We start from the raw sequence: 15,028 nt of genomic DNA, 5'->3' as shown, positions 1-15,028 counted from the left end.
ACCGTTACGCCGTCTTCCGCTCACGCCCCAACATCGTGCAGCCCGCCTCCAGTGGTGTCGCGACAGGCGTGAATGGAGGGACGAATGGAGACGTGTCGTCTTCAGCGATGAGAGTCGCTTCTGCCTTGGTGCCAATGATGGTCGTATGCATATTTGGCGCCGTGCAGGTGAGCGCCACAATCAGGACTGCATACGACCGAGGCACACAGGGCCAACACCCGGCATCATGGTGTGGGGAGCGATCTCCTACACTGGCCGTACACCACTGGTGATCGTCGAGGGGACACTGAATAGTGCACGGTACATCCAAACCGTCATCGAACCCATCGTTCTACCATTCCTAGACCGGCAAGGGAACTTGCTGTTCCAACAGGACAATGCACGTCCACATGTATCCCGTGCCACCCAACGTGCTCTAGAAGGTGTAAGTCAACTACCCTGGCCAGCAAGATCTCCGGATCTGTCCCCCATTGAGCATGTTTGGGACTGGATGAAGCGTCGTCTCACGCGGTCTGCACGTCCAGCACGAACGCTGGTCCAACTGAGGCGCCAGGTGGAAATGGCATGGCAAGCCGTTCCACAGGACTACATGCAGCATCTCTACGATCGTCTCCATGGGAGAATAGCAGCCTGCATTGCTGCGAAAGGTGGATATACACTGTACTAGTGCCGACATTGTGCATGCTCTGTTGCCTGTGTCTATGTGCCTGTGGTTCTGTCAGTGTGATCATGTGATGTATCTGACCCCAGGAATGTGTCAATAAAGTTTCCCCTTCCTGGGACAATGAATTCACGATGTTCTTATTTCAATTTCCAGGAGTGTACATCGTCAAAGAAAGACCTTCTAAGGACACAACCCTCAGACACCAACTCTTCCTCACAGATATTGGCAAAGGGGCCGCAAGAGGGATAGTCGATGCAGCCCCTGATCCAGTGGCGCCAGACAGAACAGTCTACTAAATCAATGGCGCCAGGGCTCAGGTACTATATGTTTACGTAAATAAATATGTGTAAAGTGATTGTGCTCGTCCATTAATCTCCGTTCCAAAATTTCCCGTTCTTTTGAGTCACTCTGTAGTTACTTACGAAATACTAATTTTAATACAGCAAAAAGTTGCAGAATGATGTGAGCGACAAAGTGAGAACGTGAGTCAGTAATACTGAACATGAACTGATAAGGTTAATACTGACAGTAATTGTACTTCTGCTGCTGCCAGTGATAACAGTAATAATAAGAACAACAATAATGACAATAATAACAATAATGGTAATGGCAGATACAAAGTAGGCTTTATAGGTGGCCATAAGTAGACGTTTTCTGATAGAGTGAGTCCTGGTGAAAGGAAATTCAAGGAAACTGTACTAGCTAAGAATAAAGTTAAATGGGGAGTATCTGGTGCAAGGGTAACGAGGCGTACAGGGACAATGGCAATCCTTGTTGTTGCTTCAGTAGATATGTCATGGAGATATTATTCAGTTCTGTAATTATTCAGTTCTCTAATGTAATGCGCAGTATTATTCGGGATTCGGGTTCCAGCTACTGAGAAGGAATTCGAGAAAGTGGCTGAACGATGGAGTCGGACAGAATGGATTTAAGATACGAAAACATGCACCACTTGGGCCTTTTTGCCGTATTTTGATACCCTATCATCAAGAATCGGAAGAGTCCTCGGAAGACATGACATTAAGTGTGTTTTTAGACCGTATGAAAAACGGAAAACTTCTTGGGTTGGGTTAAGGATGATCTCGGCCTGAGGAAACGCGGTATGTACAAGATTCCTTGTCAACGTGGGGCTGCATACATATACAGCAGGCGCGTCGCACTATACAAGAACGCTACGACGACATCAGCGTCACGCACGCCTACGTCAGCCGGAAAAGGCAGCAACTGTAGAACACTGTCTGAATACAGGGAATCGCATGATTTATGAAAAGACGTAAGTTTTATCCCCTATATCATCTTTCTGGGACGATCATTAAGGAAGCAATATACATCCGTACAGTTGATAATATCATCAACAGGGATGCTGGATTTCGACTAAGCCCAGCCTGGAACCCTGCATTAGCTGCTATTAAATCACGACGAGAAAATCAAGATTTTTTCGGTAATAGACCCGTCATAACATTGATCTATTGTGGTTTTTTAGGGACTAACGCCTGGCCGCACTGTTAGTAAAGATTGCGTGCAGTGCACGAGCAGGTGGGCCGCTCTGCGATTTTCGGCAGAGGGGGTTTGAGTATGCCGCCATCTATCTCCAAATCACTGGGTATGCGTCATTTCCGCTCCTGCGCTTTTTTTGCATGCGTGTTCTATATAGAGCGACGTCGAGGTGCGGATACCGTCAGTCGTACCTAGCCACCAGCAAGGTCCAAACACCTGAAGATGGCGGACAGTTGCTCGGAGGAAATTTTGTTTAATTTTTCACAACGTCATCCGGCAGCAAACCCATGAAGACTATTTACAGGAGAGATTTAGTCTGATAGAAACGTATCTTTCTGCCGTGATGCTGAGACAAGAGCTTTAAGGTCTAGGAAAGATATGAGGGGCAGTGTTGGTTCACAACACAGTTGAGAAGACAGATGGTATGGAAATCTGTGCGCTTATCTGCACGCAACAAGGATAGCTGTGCTTGTGGTGGTGAAATACCATCAAAAAGTCGAACATCACGTAGAAAACTGAAATGGTTCTTTATTTACGTGGCCATTACGGCACTCCAACCCCAGTTCTCGATACCAGCAATATTGAACAACTTTTCTGCGAAGTAACAGACATATTTTGTGACAATATTCACATTTGGTTTTATTAATTTATAGGTACTCCGATGTATCGATATATTATAGTGATATGGTTCTTGTGTGTATTCATTTCTGTGAAACTGTCATAATCTTTGACTTACTTGTAACCGTTTTGGCGCGAATGCACACAGAGCAGTCTTGTTATTTCGCTTTGTAAAAGAACAGTCTATTTGTAAAAGAACAGTCTAGTCTTGTGTTTGGTTAAAGTAGAAATTAAATATATGAAGATTGATACAAAACTGTTTGCTTGATGATGTGACAATTAAGAAGAAGTATATGTCAATTCTGAAGATGGCAGGGGTAAAATACAGGGAGCGAAAGGGTATTTACAATTTGTATAGAAACCAAATGGCAGTTATAAGAGTTGAGGGGCATCAAAGGTAAGCAGTGGTTGGGAAGGGAGTGAGACATGGTTGTAGCCTCTCCCAGATGTTATTCAATCTGTATATTGAACAAGCAGTGAAGGAAACAAAAGAAAAATTCGGAGTAGGTTTTAAAATCCATGGAGAAGAAATAAAAACCTTGAGGTTCGCCGATGACATTGTAATTCTGTCAGAGACAGCAAAGGACTTGGAAGAGCAGTTGAACGGAATGGATAGTGTCTTGAAGGGGGGGATATAAGATGAACATCAACAAAAGCAAAACGAGGATAATGGAATGTAGTCGAATTAAGTCGGGCGATGTTGAGGGTATTAGATTAGGAAATGAGACACTTAAAGTAATAAAGGAGTTTTGCTGTTTGGGGAGCAAAATAACTGATGATGGTCGAAGTAGAGAGGATATAAAATGTATACTGGCAATGGCAAGTAAAGCGTTTCTGAAGAAGAGAAATTTGTTAACATAGAGTATAGATTTAAGAGTCAGGAAGTCGTTTCTGAAAGTATTTGTATGGAGTGTAGCCACGTATGGAAGTGCAACGTGGACGATAAATAGTTTAGACAAGAAGAGAATAGAAGCTTTCGAAAAGTGGTGCTACAGAAGAATGCTGAAGATTAGATGGGTAGATCACATAACTAATGAAGGTATTGAGTAGGATTGGCGAAAAGAGGAGTTTGTGGCACAACTTGACTAGAAGAAGGAATCGGTTGGTAGGACATGTTCTGAGGCATCAAGGGATCACCAATTTAGTATTGGAGGGCAGCGTGGAGGGTAAAAATCGTAGAGGGAGACCAAGAGATGAATACACCAAGCAGATTCAGAAGGATGTAGGTTGCAGTAGGTACTGGGAGATGAAGAAGCTTGCACAGGATAGAGTAGCATGAAGAGCTGCATCAAACCAGTCTCAGGACTGAAAACCACAACACAACAACATATGTCAATTTACAAGAAGTTTTAAGAAAAATGTGGATCGTGAACACCAAGTGAAAAATTATTTCTACCATACCATTGTTCTGTTCTGGGATTGTTTGATCATTAAGAATTTCCTGAAAAATGCATTTGTTAGGTCATCAAATATTGGTAAAATACAGATCTGGACCTTCTTGCAGTCAAAGTGGAATCACCCTAGAATCAACAAGATGAGCCAACAACTTCGACGAATTCTACGTGGGAATCCATTCAAGACAAGTACCAAAATTAATGACTTTTTTACAGTGACTTCATTATTTCCATTCTGACGATACCATCCATAGTCAATAACTTTGTTGTTGCCCGATAAAGCGAACATATACTGCGTGAGCAACATTATTAATCTGATTTCTAACCTACTTTGCAAGTGGTGGTATTGTTTGATAACGGACACAGGCATTCATTACGAATTCCAGATGCCGTGACTTTTCCTAAGAAGGACCTTCAGGACAACATCGCTGTGCTCAATAACTGGAAGTATAAGTGTTTGTACAAGTTCCTTTCCAAAGTCAAGAGGGAAGACCTGTTTTATTTTTGTAGGTCACAGAGAAATGCTGATGCCTTCCTGCAGATTGATTTTTCACACTGAGCTTTCTCCATTTTCGGTCTCCACCACTAACCTGGAATCATCTGTCTATACGTTTTGTAGCCCAAATATGAAAATCGTGTTGCTAAAAATATTTAGTGTTTCAGAGATGAGATCTTTTCGTAGTGTCTAACCTGACTTCGTGAGTCTCTTCTTCACTTTAAAGCTTTATTTTTTTCCTGAGCGACACGCATTTCACTGTATAAGGTCTAGGGTTTGTAGGTACTGGCGTGCTATGTCCCGCTCTATAGCTTCAGTCAATGTTATTTCAGTATCACGTGCAGGCCTGGCTTCTCACGGACAAGATTAGTCACTAATTCGTCTGCATTCTCTCTGTCATTCACTGGAATTCTAAACAGTGTGATATTATTACGCCTGTAATACTGTTCAAGCTATTCAGACTTCTCGACTTGTTTCTATTCCATCAACTGTGCCCTTCCCTCGATTGCTTTTTAGGATTCAGCATATGCTTTGGCAGCTAGGCCATTACAGATGGACCACAAGATAGCATAGGAGAAGGATACAGAAGTTTGTCAGTCACAATCTAATCGAAAGAAGCATACTGGTATCTGCCTGACAGAACCATATTTTAGAGCGTCGTCGTTGTGCATAGTACGAAACTGTGTACTTGCCTTGGCACACTTACTGTGATAGAAAGATGTGATTTGGGTAGCCTGTCTTACCGCTGAGGACCATGTCGAGGTAGGTCATCTCCTGGACCGCCTCGTAGCTCAGCTGTCCGCCGTGCGCTTTGAGGACGGCATCCACCTGTTGTCTGGCTCGGGTCTGCACTTCAGTGTGCAGCGACAGCTCGTACAGGCAGAAGCTCAGCACACGTGCGACGATTCCGAGTCCGAAACCAAACGTGGCGAACACGTACGCCACCAGGGAGTCGTCTGAGAACTCTGAAACAGGCGGCGAAAAATCAACAGCTAGTCAGTAAATTCGGAGTAGGAATTAAAATCCACGGAGAAGAAATAAAAGCTTTGAGGATCGCCGATGACATTGTAATTCTGTCAGAGACAGCAAAGGACGTGGAAGAACAGCTGAACGGAACGGACAGGAGGAACATCAACAAAAGCAAAACGATGATAATGGAAGGTAGTCGAATTAAATCGGGTGATGCTGAGGGTATTAGATTAGGAAATGAGACTCTTAAAGGAGTAAATGAGTTTTGCTATTTGGGGAGCAAAATAACTGATGATGGAAGTAGAGAGGATATAAAATGTAGACTGGCAATAGCAAGTAAAACGTTTCTCAAGAAGAGAAATTTTTTAACATCCAGTATAGATTTAAGTGTCAGGAAGTCGTTTCTGAAAGTATTTGTATGGAGTGTAGCCATGTATGGAAGTGAAACGTGGACGATAAATAGTTTGGACAAGAAGAGAATAGAAGCTTTCAAAATGTGGTGCTCTAGAAGAATGCTGAATATTAGATGGGTAGATCCCATAACTAAGTATTGAATAAAATTGGAGAGAAGAGAAATTTGTGGCACAACTTGACTAGAAAAAGGGATAGGTTTGTGGCGCATATTCGGAGGCATCAAGGGATGATCAATTTAGTATTGGAGGGCAGCGTGGAGTGTAAAAATCGTAGAGGGAGACCAAGAGATGAATACATTAAACATTCAGAAGGATGTAGGTTCCAGTAGGTACTGGGGGATGAAGAAGCTTGCACAGGATAGAGTAGAATGGAGAGCTGCATCAAACCAGTCTCTGGACTGAAGAACACAACAACAACAACAGTCAGTACCAAAGAATTATGCATTAAGGTTTATGTCAACTTATCCCTGTGATCAAGCAGTGACACATTTGAGTTAAAACTCGACTTTTCGAAGATATTCACTACTTTTGCCATCAACAGCTGCCTTAATGTTGGGGACGATGTGTGTCTCCTATACAGGGTGTATATAGACATGAGTCAGAAAATTAAGCGATTTATTCTTGACCTCACAACATTGTAAAATGTACGTATGATTTCGGGTCTCAAAATCCTTCGTTAGGGAAGTAAGAAGGACTTCATTATTTTTGTCATAAAAATGATACGTTTACCAAGTAAGGTGTACATCAGAAACGCAGCACAATGCTCTAACATGCGTTCACATAAAATTATTCTTGGCTGAAATCTGCCTCATTTCACTTTTGCACCCGCTGAAGATGCTCTGGCTACAGAAGATTTACATGCGGAGTGTTCTACACATTACTGTGACCACCACCTGCGTTCGACGTCAACGTGCAGTAACCACTGACAGACGACAGGTGGCAGCACTGGCAGGGTATATAAATCGTGTCGGGGGTAAGCGGAAACAATGCAGTCAGTGCCGTAATGAGGAAAGTGAGCGATTTATCTGACCGCCAAACTGGTGTGATTCAGTCGAGTCGAGGATGGAAGCATTTCCGAAACGACTAAGTTTATAAACTGCTCTTGTGCAGCAGTGGTTGAAGTATACTGTGCTTGACCAGATGGCACTATCCAAAACCGGCACCGAGGTAACAGTAGTGCGCCACGGTCCATAGATGACGGGTGTCAACGATGACTGTGGATATGTGTACGGCCAAGTAGACGTGCATCTACTGCTAAACTGATCCCCCATATGAACCAAGGGGCTACCAGCAGTGTCTCCTCAACGACGTTGCTGCGTAGGGACCTCGACAGGAGTTGCCTGGTTCATGCTCCGAAGCTGTTACCGACGACTGTGCCGCTAAAGCGGAGTTATTGAACGCAGTTTTCCGAAATTCCTTCACCAGGGAAGACGAATGGAATATTCCAGAATTTGGAACACGAACAGCTACTAGCATGAGTTTGTTAGGAGTAGATACCTTAGGGGTGGCGAAGCAACTCAAATCGCTTGATACGGGCAAGTCTTCAGGTCCAGATTATATACCGATTAGGTTCCTTTCAGATTACGCTGATACAATAGCTCCCTACTTAGCAATCATATACAACCGCTCGCTCACCGATAGATCTGTACCTACAGATTGGAAAATTGCGCAGGTCGCACCAGTGTTTAAGAAGGGTATTAGGAGTAATCCATCGAACTACAGACCTATATCATTGAGGTCGGTTTGCAGTAGGGTTTTGGAGCATATACTGTATTCAAACATTATGAATCACCTCGAAGGGAACGATCTATTGATACGTAATCAGCATGGTTTCAGAAAACATCGTTCTTGTGCAACGCAGCTAGCTCTTTATTCGCACGAAGTAATGGATGCTATCGACAGGGGATGTCAAGTTCATTCCGTATTTCTAGATTTCCGGAAAGCTTTTGACACCGTTCCTCACAAGCGACTTCTAATCAAGCTGCGGGCCTATGGGGTATCATCTCATTTGTGCGACTGGATTCGTGATTTCCTATCAGGAAGGTCGCAGTTCGTAGTAATAGACGGCAAATCATCGAGTAAAACTGAAGTGATATCAGGTGTTCCCCAGGGAAGCGTCCTGGGACCTCTGCTGTTCCTGATCTATATAAATGACCTGGGTGACAATCTGAGCAGTTCTCTTAGGTTGTTCGCAGATGATGCTGTAATTTACCGTCCAGTAAGGTCATCCGAAGACCAGTATCAGTTGCAAAGCGATTTAGAAAAGATTTCTGTATGGTGTGGCAGGTGGCAGTTGACGCTAAATAACGAAAAGTGTCAGGTGATCCACATGAGTTCCAAAAGAAATCCGTTGGAATTCGATTACTCGCTAAATAGTACAATTCTCAAGGCTGTCAATTCAACTAAGTACCTGGGTGTGAAAATTACGAACAACTTCAGTTGGAAAGACCACATAGATAATATTGTGGGGAAGGCGAGCCAAAGGTTACGTTTCATTGGCAGGACACTTAGAAGATGCAACAAGTCCACTAAAGAGACAGCTTACACTACACTCGTTCGTCCTCTGTTAGAATATTGCTGCGCGGTGTGGAATCGTTACCAGGTGGGATTGACGGAGGACATCGAAAGGGTGCAAAAAAGGGCAGCTCGTTTTGTATTATCACGTAATAGGGGAGAGAGTGTGGCAGATATGACACGCGAGTTGGGATGGAAGTCATTAAAGCAAAGACGTTTTTCGTCGCGGCGAGATCTATTTACGAAATTTCTGTCACCAACTTTCTCTTCCGAATGCGAAAATATTTTGTTGAGCCCAACGTACATAGGTAGGAATGATCATCAAAATAAAATAAGAGAAATCAGAGCTCGAACAGAAAGGTTTAGGTGTTCGTTTTTCCCGCGCGCTGTTCGGGAGTGGAATGGTGGAGAGATAGTATGATTGTGGTTCGATGAACCCTCTCCCAAGCACTTAAATGTGAACTGCAAGAGTAATCATGTAGATGTAGAAGCTGGTGCTGTTCGTTGGCGACAAAAGCTGGAGTCTGCACGCCAACGCCGCACCTGAACGTCCACTGACTGGCGACAAGTGGTATTTTCAGTGGAGTCACGATTTATGCCGCATCGGACGCATAGACACTCTCCAAAAATCATCGAAAGTTTCCAGTGTGGAGGAGAGAGCGTTATGGTTTGGGGAATGTTTTCGTCGCATTACATGGGTAATCTCGCCATTCTCTATCAACACAAGTGAGCATCTATCCTTCGGGACCTTGTCCACCCCCACCTGCAGTTTGTTTTTCCTCGGCACGGTGACATCTACCAGCAGGACAATGCAAAGAATCACACAGCGTCCAGTGTACGTGCGTAGTTCGACGAGTACCATGTTGAGTTTAGCGTGCTGTCCTGCTCACCAAACATCACGAATCTAAACCAGTCGGGTATCTGTGGGACCGCCTTGAGCGGGCTGTTCGCGCCATGGACCCCCTAACAACCCTACCGCAGCAAAGGTCAAAATTCAATAATGATTGTGGTGTTGCTCACGCTGCTAAATACTGCATTTTCGGGCAACAACAGATTTATTATGTGGCAGGTTTCATCAGAGCACAGTTAATAAAGTCATTTCATGTAATAATGAATAAACTAGGCACTCATCTTTTCGTATTTCCCACGCTGGTCTCGTTGCAAAATCATGGCTCTATCGTCGAAAATCTAGGTGGTGATGATTCCAAACTCGGATGCAAAGAGGCCTAGGTTTTATTCTGCTATATTCAAAACTTTTATAGATGTGGTTTCACAAATCATTCTTGAAGCTTACACTTTTGCAGGACAATGATGATGTAAATATGTAATCAGCACTCCGAATTTAAGTTACACTTCCTTTTTATTGCTTTTGTTGCAATATCACGTAATACACAAAACATCACTTCACAATACAAAACATACTTGAAAACATCTTCCTCACTGTTAAAGTGCACATTTTATAAACTGGCTACAATATGCATCTTTCCAACATGATTTCCAAGACTTGACTTTATCAAGGTCCGACTCTCTAACTAACTATTAACCGCTTACGCGCCCAAAAATCAGAGTTACAAGTACGTCAAAGATCATAGTGACAAAACAAAGAATACACATAAGAATACTATCATTGCAACATAAACATATCGATGTATCAAAGTACCTCTACATTAATGAAATCAAATCTGAATGTTGCCTCAGAAATATGTTAACTACTTTACAGAAAAACAGTAGAATACTGCTGGTATCGAGAGGTTCAGGTGAGGTGCCGTAATGGTTACGTAATTCAAGTACCATTACAACCCTCAATCGAGAAAGCTACTGCAGCTGGCCACGGCACTAGCTTCCAGAACTTCACTGACTCTCTTTGTGTACTTTTTGCAGCGGTTCGTTCTGTAGAAGGTTCTCATTCCGGCTTTTGACAGGTGGAAACAGTTCGACAAGTATTTAACGCCATCCCTCTTTCATTTCTGCTTGGGCTAGTTAATGAAGTTTCATCCATATACGAAGAACACTTTATTCAAGTTCACCCGTTCACACATCGCGTGGTCTTCCACCACCTACAGCTCTCTTCTCAAATGAGCCCGTCTCTCCCAAGCGTTTGTGGAGTTGTACAAACGTGCTTGCATAGGGTGTCTGGAAAACAGGGTAGCGTTCAGAAAAAGTTATGCTGCTAGCCCGTATATGCAGTGCGTATTCGGATTTCCAGACACTGAATACATGGTTATGATGTATAGCAATGGAAGCTAATCTAAAAAGAAAAACCTATAGCAAAAAAATGCCATAGCCAACGGCAAACAAGAAAATGAGTAAAAATGCACATTTAACATAAGCCAAGGGTCACTACGGGTAATTACTTTCATATCTCCCTAAAGGAGGATTTTCGGACCTAGGTTCAAGTGATTTTTGTGTAGTTGTTTCATGGCAGGAACGAAACTCAAAAATTTCTGACACATATTTGTATAATCCCTTATCAACAGCAGTTTTTAATACCTCTGTGGGTGTACTCCACCTTGTAAGAGACGTCTATGCCCAAATGCAGAAAAGAGATAGTGGAGATTGAGTTACCCTTTGTTATTCGTAGTACACACAGATACATACGAGGGTGAGTCAAATGAAAACCAAAATTTGTAATAACAAATGGAAATTTTGCGCCGTTATCCTGTAAGTTGGTAAGCGTGCTACAAACAGCGTGCAGAATGGCCTGTAGGTGGCAGCATAGTGCAGATATACACATACCGTCGCAGTATCAGTATGAAATTCGCCGCCCCACTTGCGACTTGCACCAGGGAAGAACACCGTTCTGTTATTCGGTTTTTGCGTAGTGAAGGTGTGAAACCTATTGAAATTCATCGACTAATGAAGGTTCAGTACGGTGATGCATGTTTGTCACGGCAGCAAGTCTACGAACGGAGTAGGAAGTTCGCAAATGGTGTGACTTCAGTGGAAGATGGTCCTCGTCCAGGTCAGGCACAACGAGTTGTGACTCCACTACAGCGGTTGAAGCCACAGTGAAGGAAAACCGTCGAGTGCCACTGAATGACATTGCAGCAAGTTTATGGATTATTCATCGGTCAGCACATCACATTGTGCATGATGTGCTCCAGTTTCACAAAGTGTCTGGCTCTTGAAATGAGAGAACGACGTGTTGATGCTTGTGAAGAACTTCTTCGGCGCTTTGAACGAGAAGACGATGGCTTCCCTGCAAGAATCATTACTGGGGACGAAACCTGGGTTCACTTCCACCAACCGGAAACGAATAGAGAGCCAGCAAGGAATGGCCCCATTCCTCATCACCGAAACCAAAGAAGTTCCTAACAGAACCATCAGCAGGGAAGGTTATGCTGACTGTCTTTTGGGACGAAAAAGGCGTAATTTTGGAGCATTACATGCCTAGAGGGACCACTGTCACCAGTGCATCATACACATATCTCCTAAAAAATTATCTGCGGTCTGCAATCAAATCAAAGAGACGTGGATTCCTGTCAGCAGGTGTCCTTTAGCAACGTGACAATGCAAGGCCCCACACTGCCCGTACAACAGTTGCAACAATCGCAGACCTGCATTTTGAGTGTCTTCCTCATCCACCATACTCACCAGACCTTGCCCCCATATGTTTGGCCCACTCAAAGACGCAATGGGAGGAAAGAAGTTCCGTTCTGATGAAGAGGTACTCCACGCGGTGCATGAGTGGTTGCGCGGACTACCAAAAGAATTTTTTTTTCTAAAGGAATTTATGCACTTTGTAAGCGCTGGAGGACGAGCAATGAGCGTGGGAGATATTATGTTGAAAAGTGATACAACTTTGTACCGTTTCTGCACAATAAATAATATTTTAAGAAATATTTAAGATTTTCATTTGACTCACCCTCGTAGATAATATTACTCGAAGTATTTGTTCCACGCCTATGCAAGGTGTTAAGGGTATAAGTGCAAATGTTTTTATTGGTAATTGAGGACAGTATAGTGAAAAGTATTACATCAGTTTTTACTTCATTTGCATAGTAATAGTTTTGCGAATGGAATTCAGTAAGTAATGCAAAACAATTTTTATCTGGAAGCAGGGTGATTTTACTCAGGATTCCATTATACCATATTATTCCTCACACTTTTGGCTACAAAATTCTATTTGCAACATAATCTCCGTTGAATGCGACGGCCATACGCCATCTTACTGGAAGGGGCTGTGTGACCTCATGGTATTGCTCTACTGGTCGACGTAGAAGACACCGTCTTGCTGCACCAGTAACTACCCCATCATCCAGGTACGGCTTTCCACGGAGTGCGTCCTTCATTGGGCCATACAGATGGAAGTCGAAAGGTGTGAGGTGTGGGCTGTATGGCGGATGCGGAAGAACAGTCCAATGAAGTTTTGTGAACTCCTCCCGAATGCACCGACTTGTATGAGGCCTTGTGTTGTCACGTAGAAGAAGAAGTTCGTTTGTATTTCTGTGGAGACGAATGTGCTTTAGTTTACTGAGGGTAGCACAGCTATGTGCGACAGGCCGGTACGCGGGAGATGGGGTAGGTTTGAGTGACTTTGCTGCGATGATTACAGACGCCTTGCCCAACGACTCAGCGTGCTTTTGTTTATTGCCAGGTCTCCGTAGACATTCTGCAACTGCCTGTTAATAAACTATTCAAAAACATTTGACCATCACTTCTGAAACTTCCTGTATTACATGTCTTGGCTTACTGTGCGGTCCGTTTGATGTCAGGGTATCGTAGAGCTTGGCTCTTTCCTAGCAAATCACAGCAAGCTGACAGTGACTTTCTTTGTTACAAATATACGTGGCGTTAGGAGTATACTTGTGGATCTTGTAATCCTTGGTACCTTAATATGTATCCGCTTCGGTGTGTTAGTTTTTTATCTCAGCATTTGTCTTGCGACAAACACGTCACATTGTTTACCACCTGCATGGTCATAACAGTATTCCTAAGTGGACTAAGCTTTTCAGTGGAGACTAACTGTTTTGCGTCCACGTGTCCACACTCCAACACATGACCTAATAAGCGTTAATAGCTTGCTCTTGCCACATGTACTAGGAGTTACCAACCAACGTAAACACATATCACTCCTTATAGCTATGAGTTTCGTACAACATGCACGAGAAGGTTGACCAAGATCCGTTGTCGAGAAAGGGGTATTGCGCACTATACACGAACGTCCGAGTTCTTCAACAAGGTGGATTGATTCCCAAGGGGATGTCCTGAGTCACAGCAGTGCAGATTTTATATCGGCAAGTGCTCCGTCCGTATCACTTCCAGCGAGTGCAAGCTCTCAACAATGCAGACTTCCCTCCTAGACAGAGTTTCTGCCAAAGGGTGCAACGACAGTATAGCCTCAATGCCCTTTCTGTTACGGATGAGGCTGGATTTACCCTGACGGCATTTTTAACTACAATAACTGTGAAATTTGGGCCGATGTCAGTCCTAATGCAACTCGCGTGTCACGACATCGTCAGCGTTATTCGTTGAAAGTATGGTAAGGACAGCTCGGAGACTGTGTAACTGAACCACACTTCTTACCATAGAGACTAACCGGAAAGTAGTACACATGGTTTCTGCGGACTGTACTTTCATGAGTAAATGATGATGTCCCTGTGAACCGACGCCTGACAATGTGGTTAATGCATGACGGTGCTCTAGCGTATCTTCATTTACGAGTGCGCCGGCTTCTAACTCGGTCGTATGGTCAACATTGGATAGGTAGAGGAGAGCTTGTGACATGGGCTCCAAGGTCTCCGGATTTAAATCGCATAGATTTCTGTGTGTAGGGTCATGTCAAAAGGCTGGTCTACCCTACCGAGGTCAACTCTCTTGATGTAATACGCTTGCGGATTGAAGCAGCCTTCCAGCGTTTACAGAATTCCCCAGGACTGCCTGAGAGGATTCGAAACTCTTTCCAGAGACGAGTTCAATGTTGCATTCAGACGCAAGGACAACATTTCTAACACCTACTTTAACGTTTAGACCTGCCATGTGTTCCTAGACACTGATGAACTAGCACAGAAAATGTGCTGTATGTCGACAACGGTCGATTTGTGGACCAATGTTTGTTAGAGCTTCTTAGCTACTTTTGGCCTGTACTTTCCATGTGTGAATTAATGATCATCACTTTTGAAACACCCTGTACAAGGCGTGAAAAGAAACTGGAATATATGGACAAGGTTGAAGGAAGTTCTTTTAATGAAACGTTGATCAGGTCATTGATTTTACTATCCTACACACGGAAACAGACACAGATATCGAAACCAGAAGAATAAGTACTGTCTCGAAGTAATTGTTACAGAAAAAATTAAATGTTGCTTTTATTTCCCTGTTTAGGCCGAGATTATCGGCAGTGTCTCCTTCGTTGCAATGTGGGAGGCTTTCCTTGGTTGTAAGTGGAAATCCCTTCCCAAATATTCTGAATCGGCGACTCGTTTGCTGCCCACTACAAACTTGGTGCTACTTGACACCCTAG

General features: G+C 43.5%; 1 protein-coding gene across 1 annotated transcript in view; it reads right to left on the bottom strand.

Moving 5' to 3' along the window:
• Positions 1-15,028, bottom strand: part of LOC126198810 (probable cytochrome P450 6a13) — a 115,240-nt gene that overhangs the window by 29,225 nt on the left and 70,987 nt on the right. The window contains exon 4 of the mRNA XM_049935380.1: positions 5,413-5,634. Coding sequence (XP_049791337.1) covers positions 5,413-5,634 — 222 coding nt within the window. The remainder of the gene's footprint in view (positions 1-5,412; positions 5,635-15,028) is intronic.

This window comes from Schistocerca nitens, chromosome 8, assembly GCF_023898315.1.
Source record: "Schistocerca nitens isolate TAMUIC-IGC-003100 chromosome 8, iqSchNite1.1, whole genome shotgun sequence".
Classification (NCBI taxonomy): Eukaryota; Metazoa; Arthropoda; class Insecta; order Orthoptera; family Acrididae; genus Schistocerca; species Schistocerca nitens.
The sequence above is the reverse complement of the archived record's forward strand: the minus strand, read 5'-3'. Positions and strand labels throughout refer to the sequence as shown.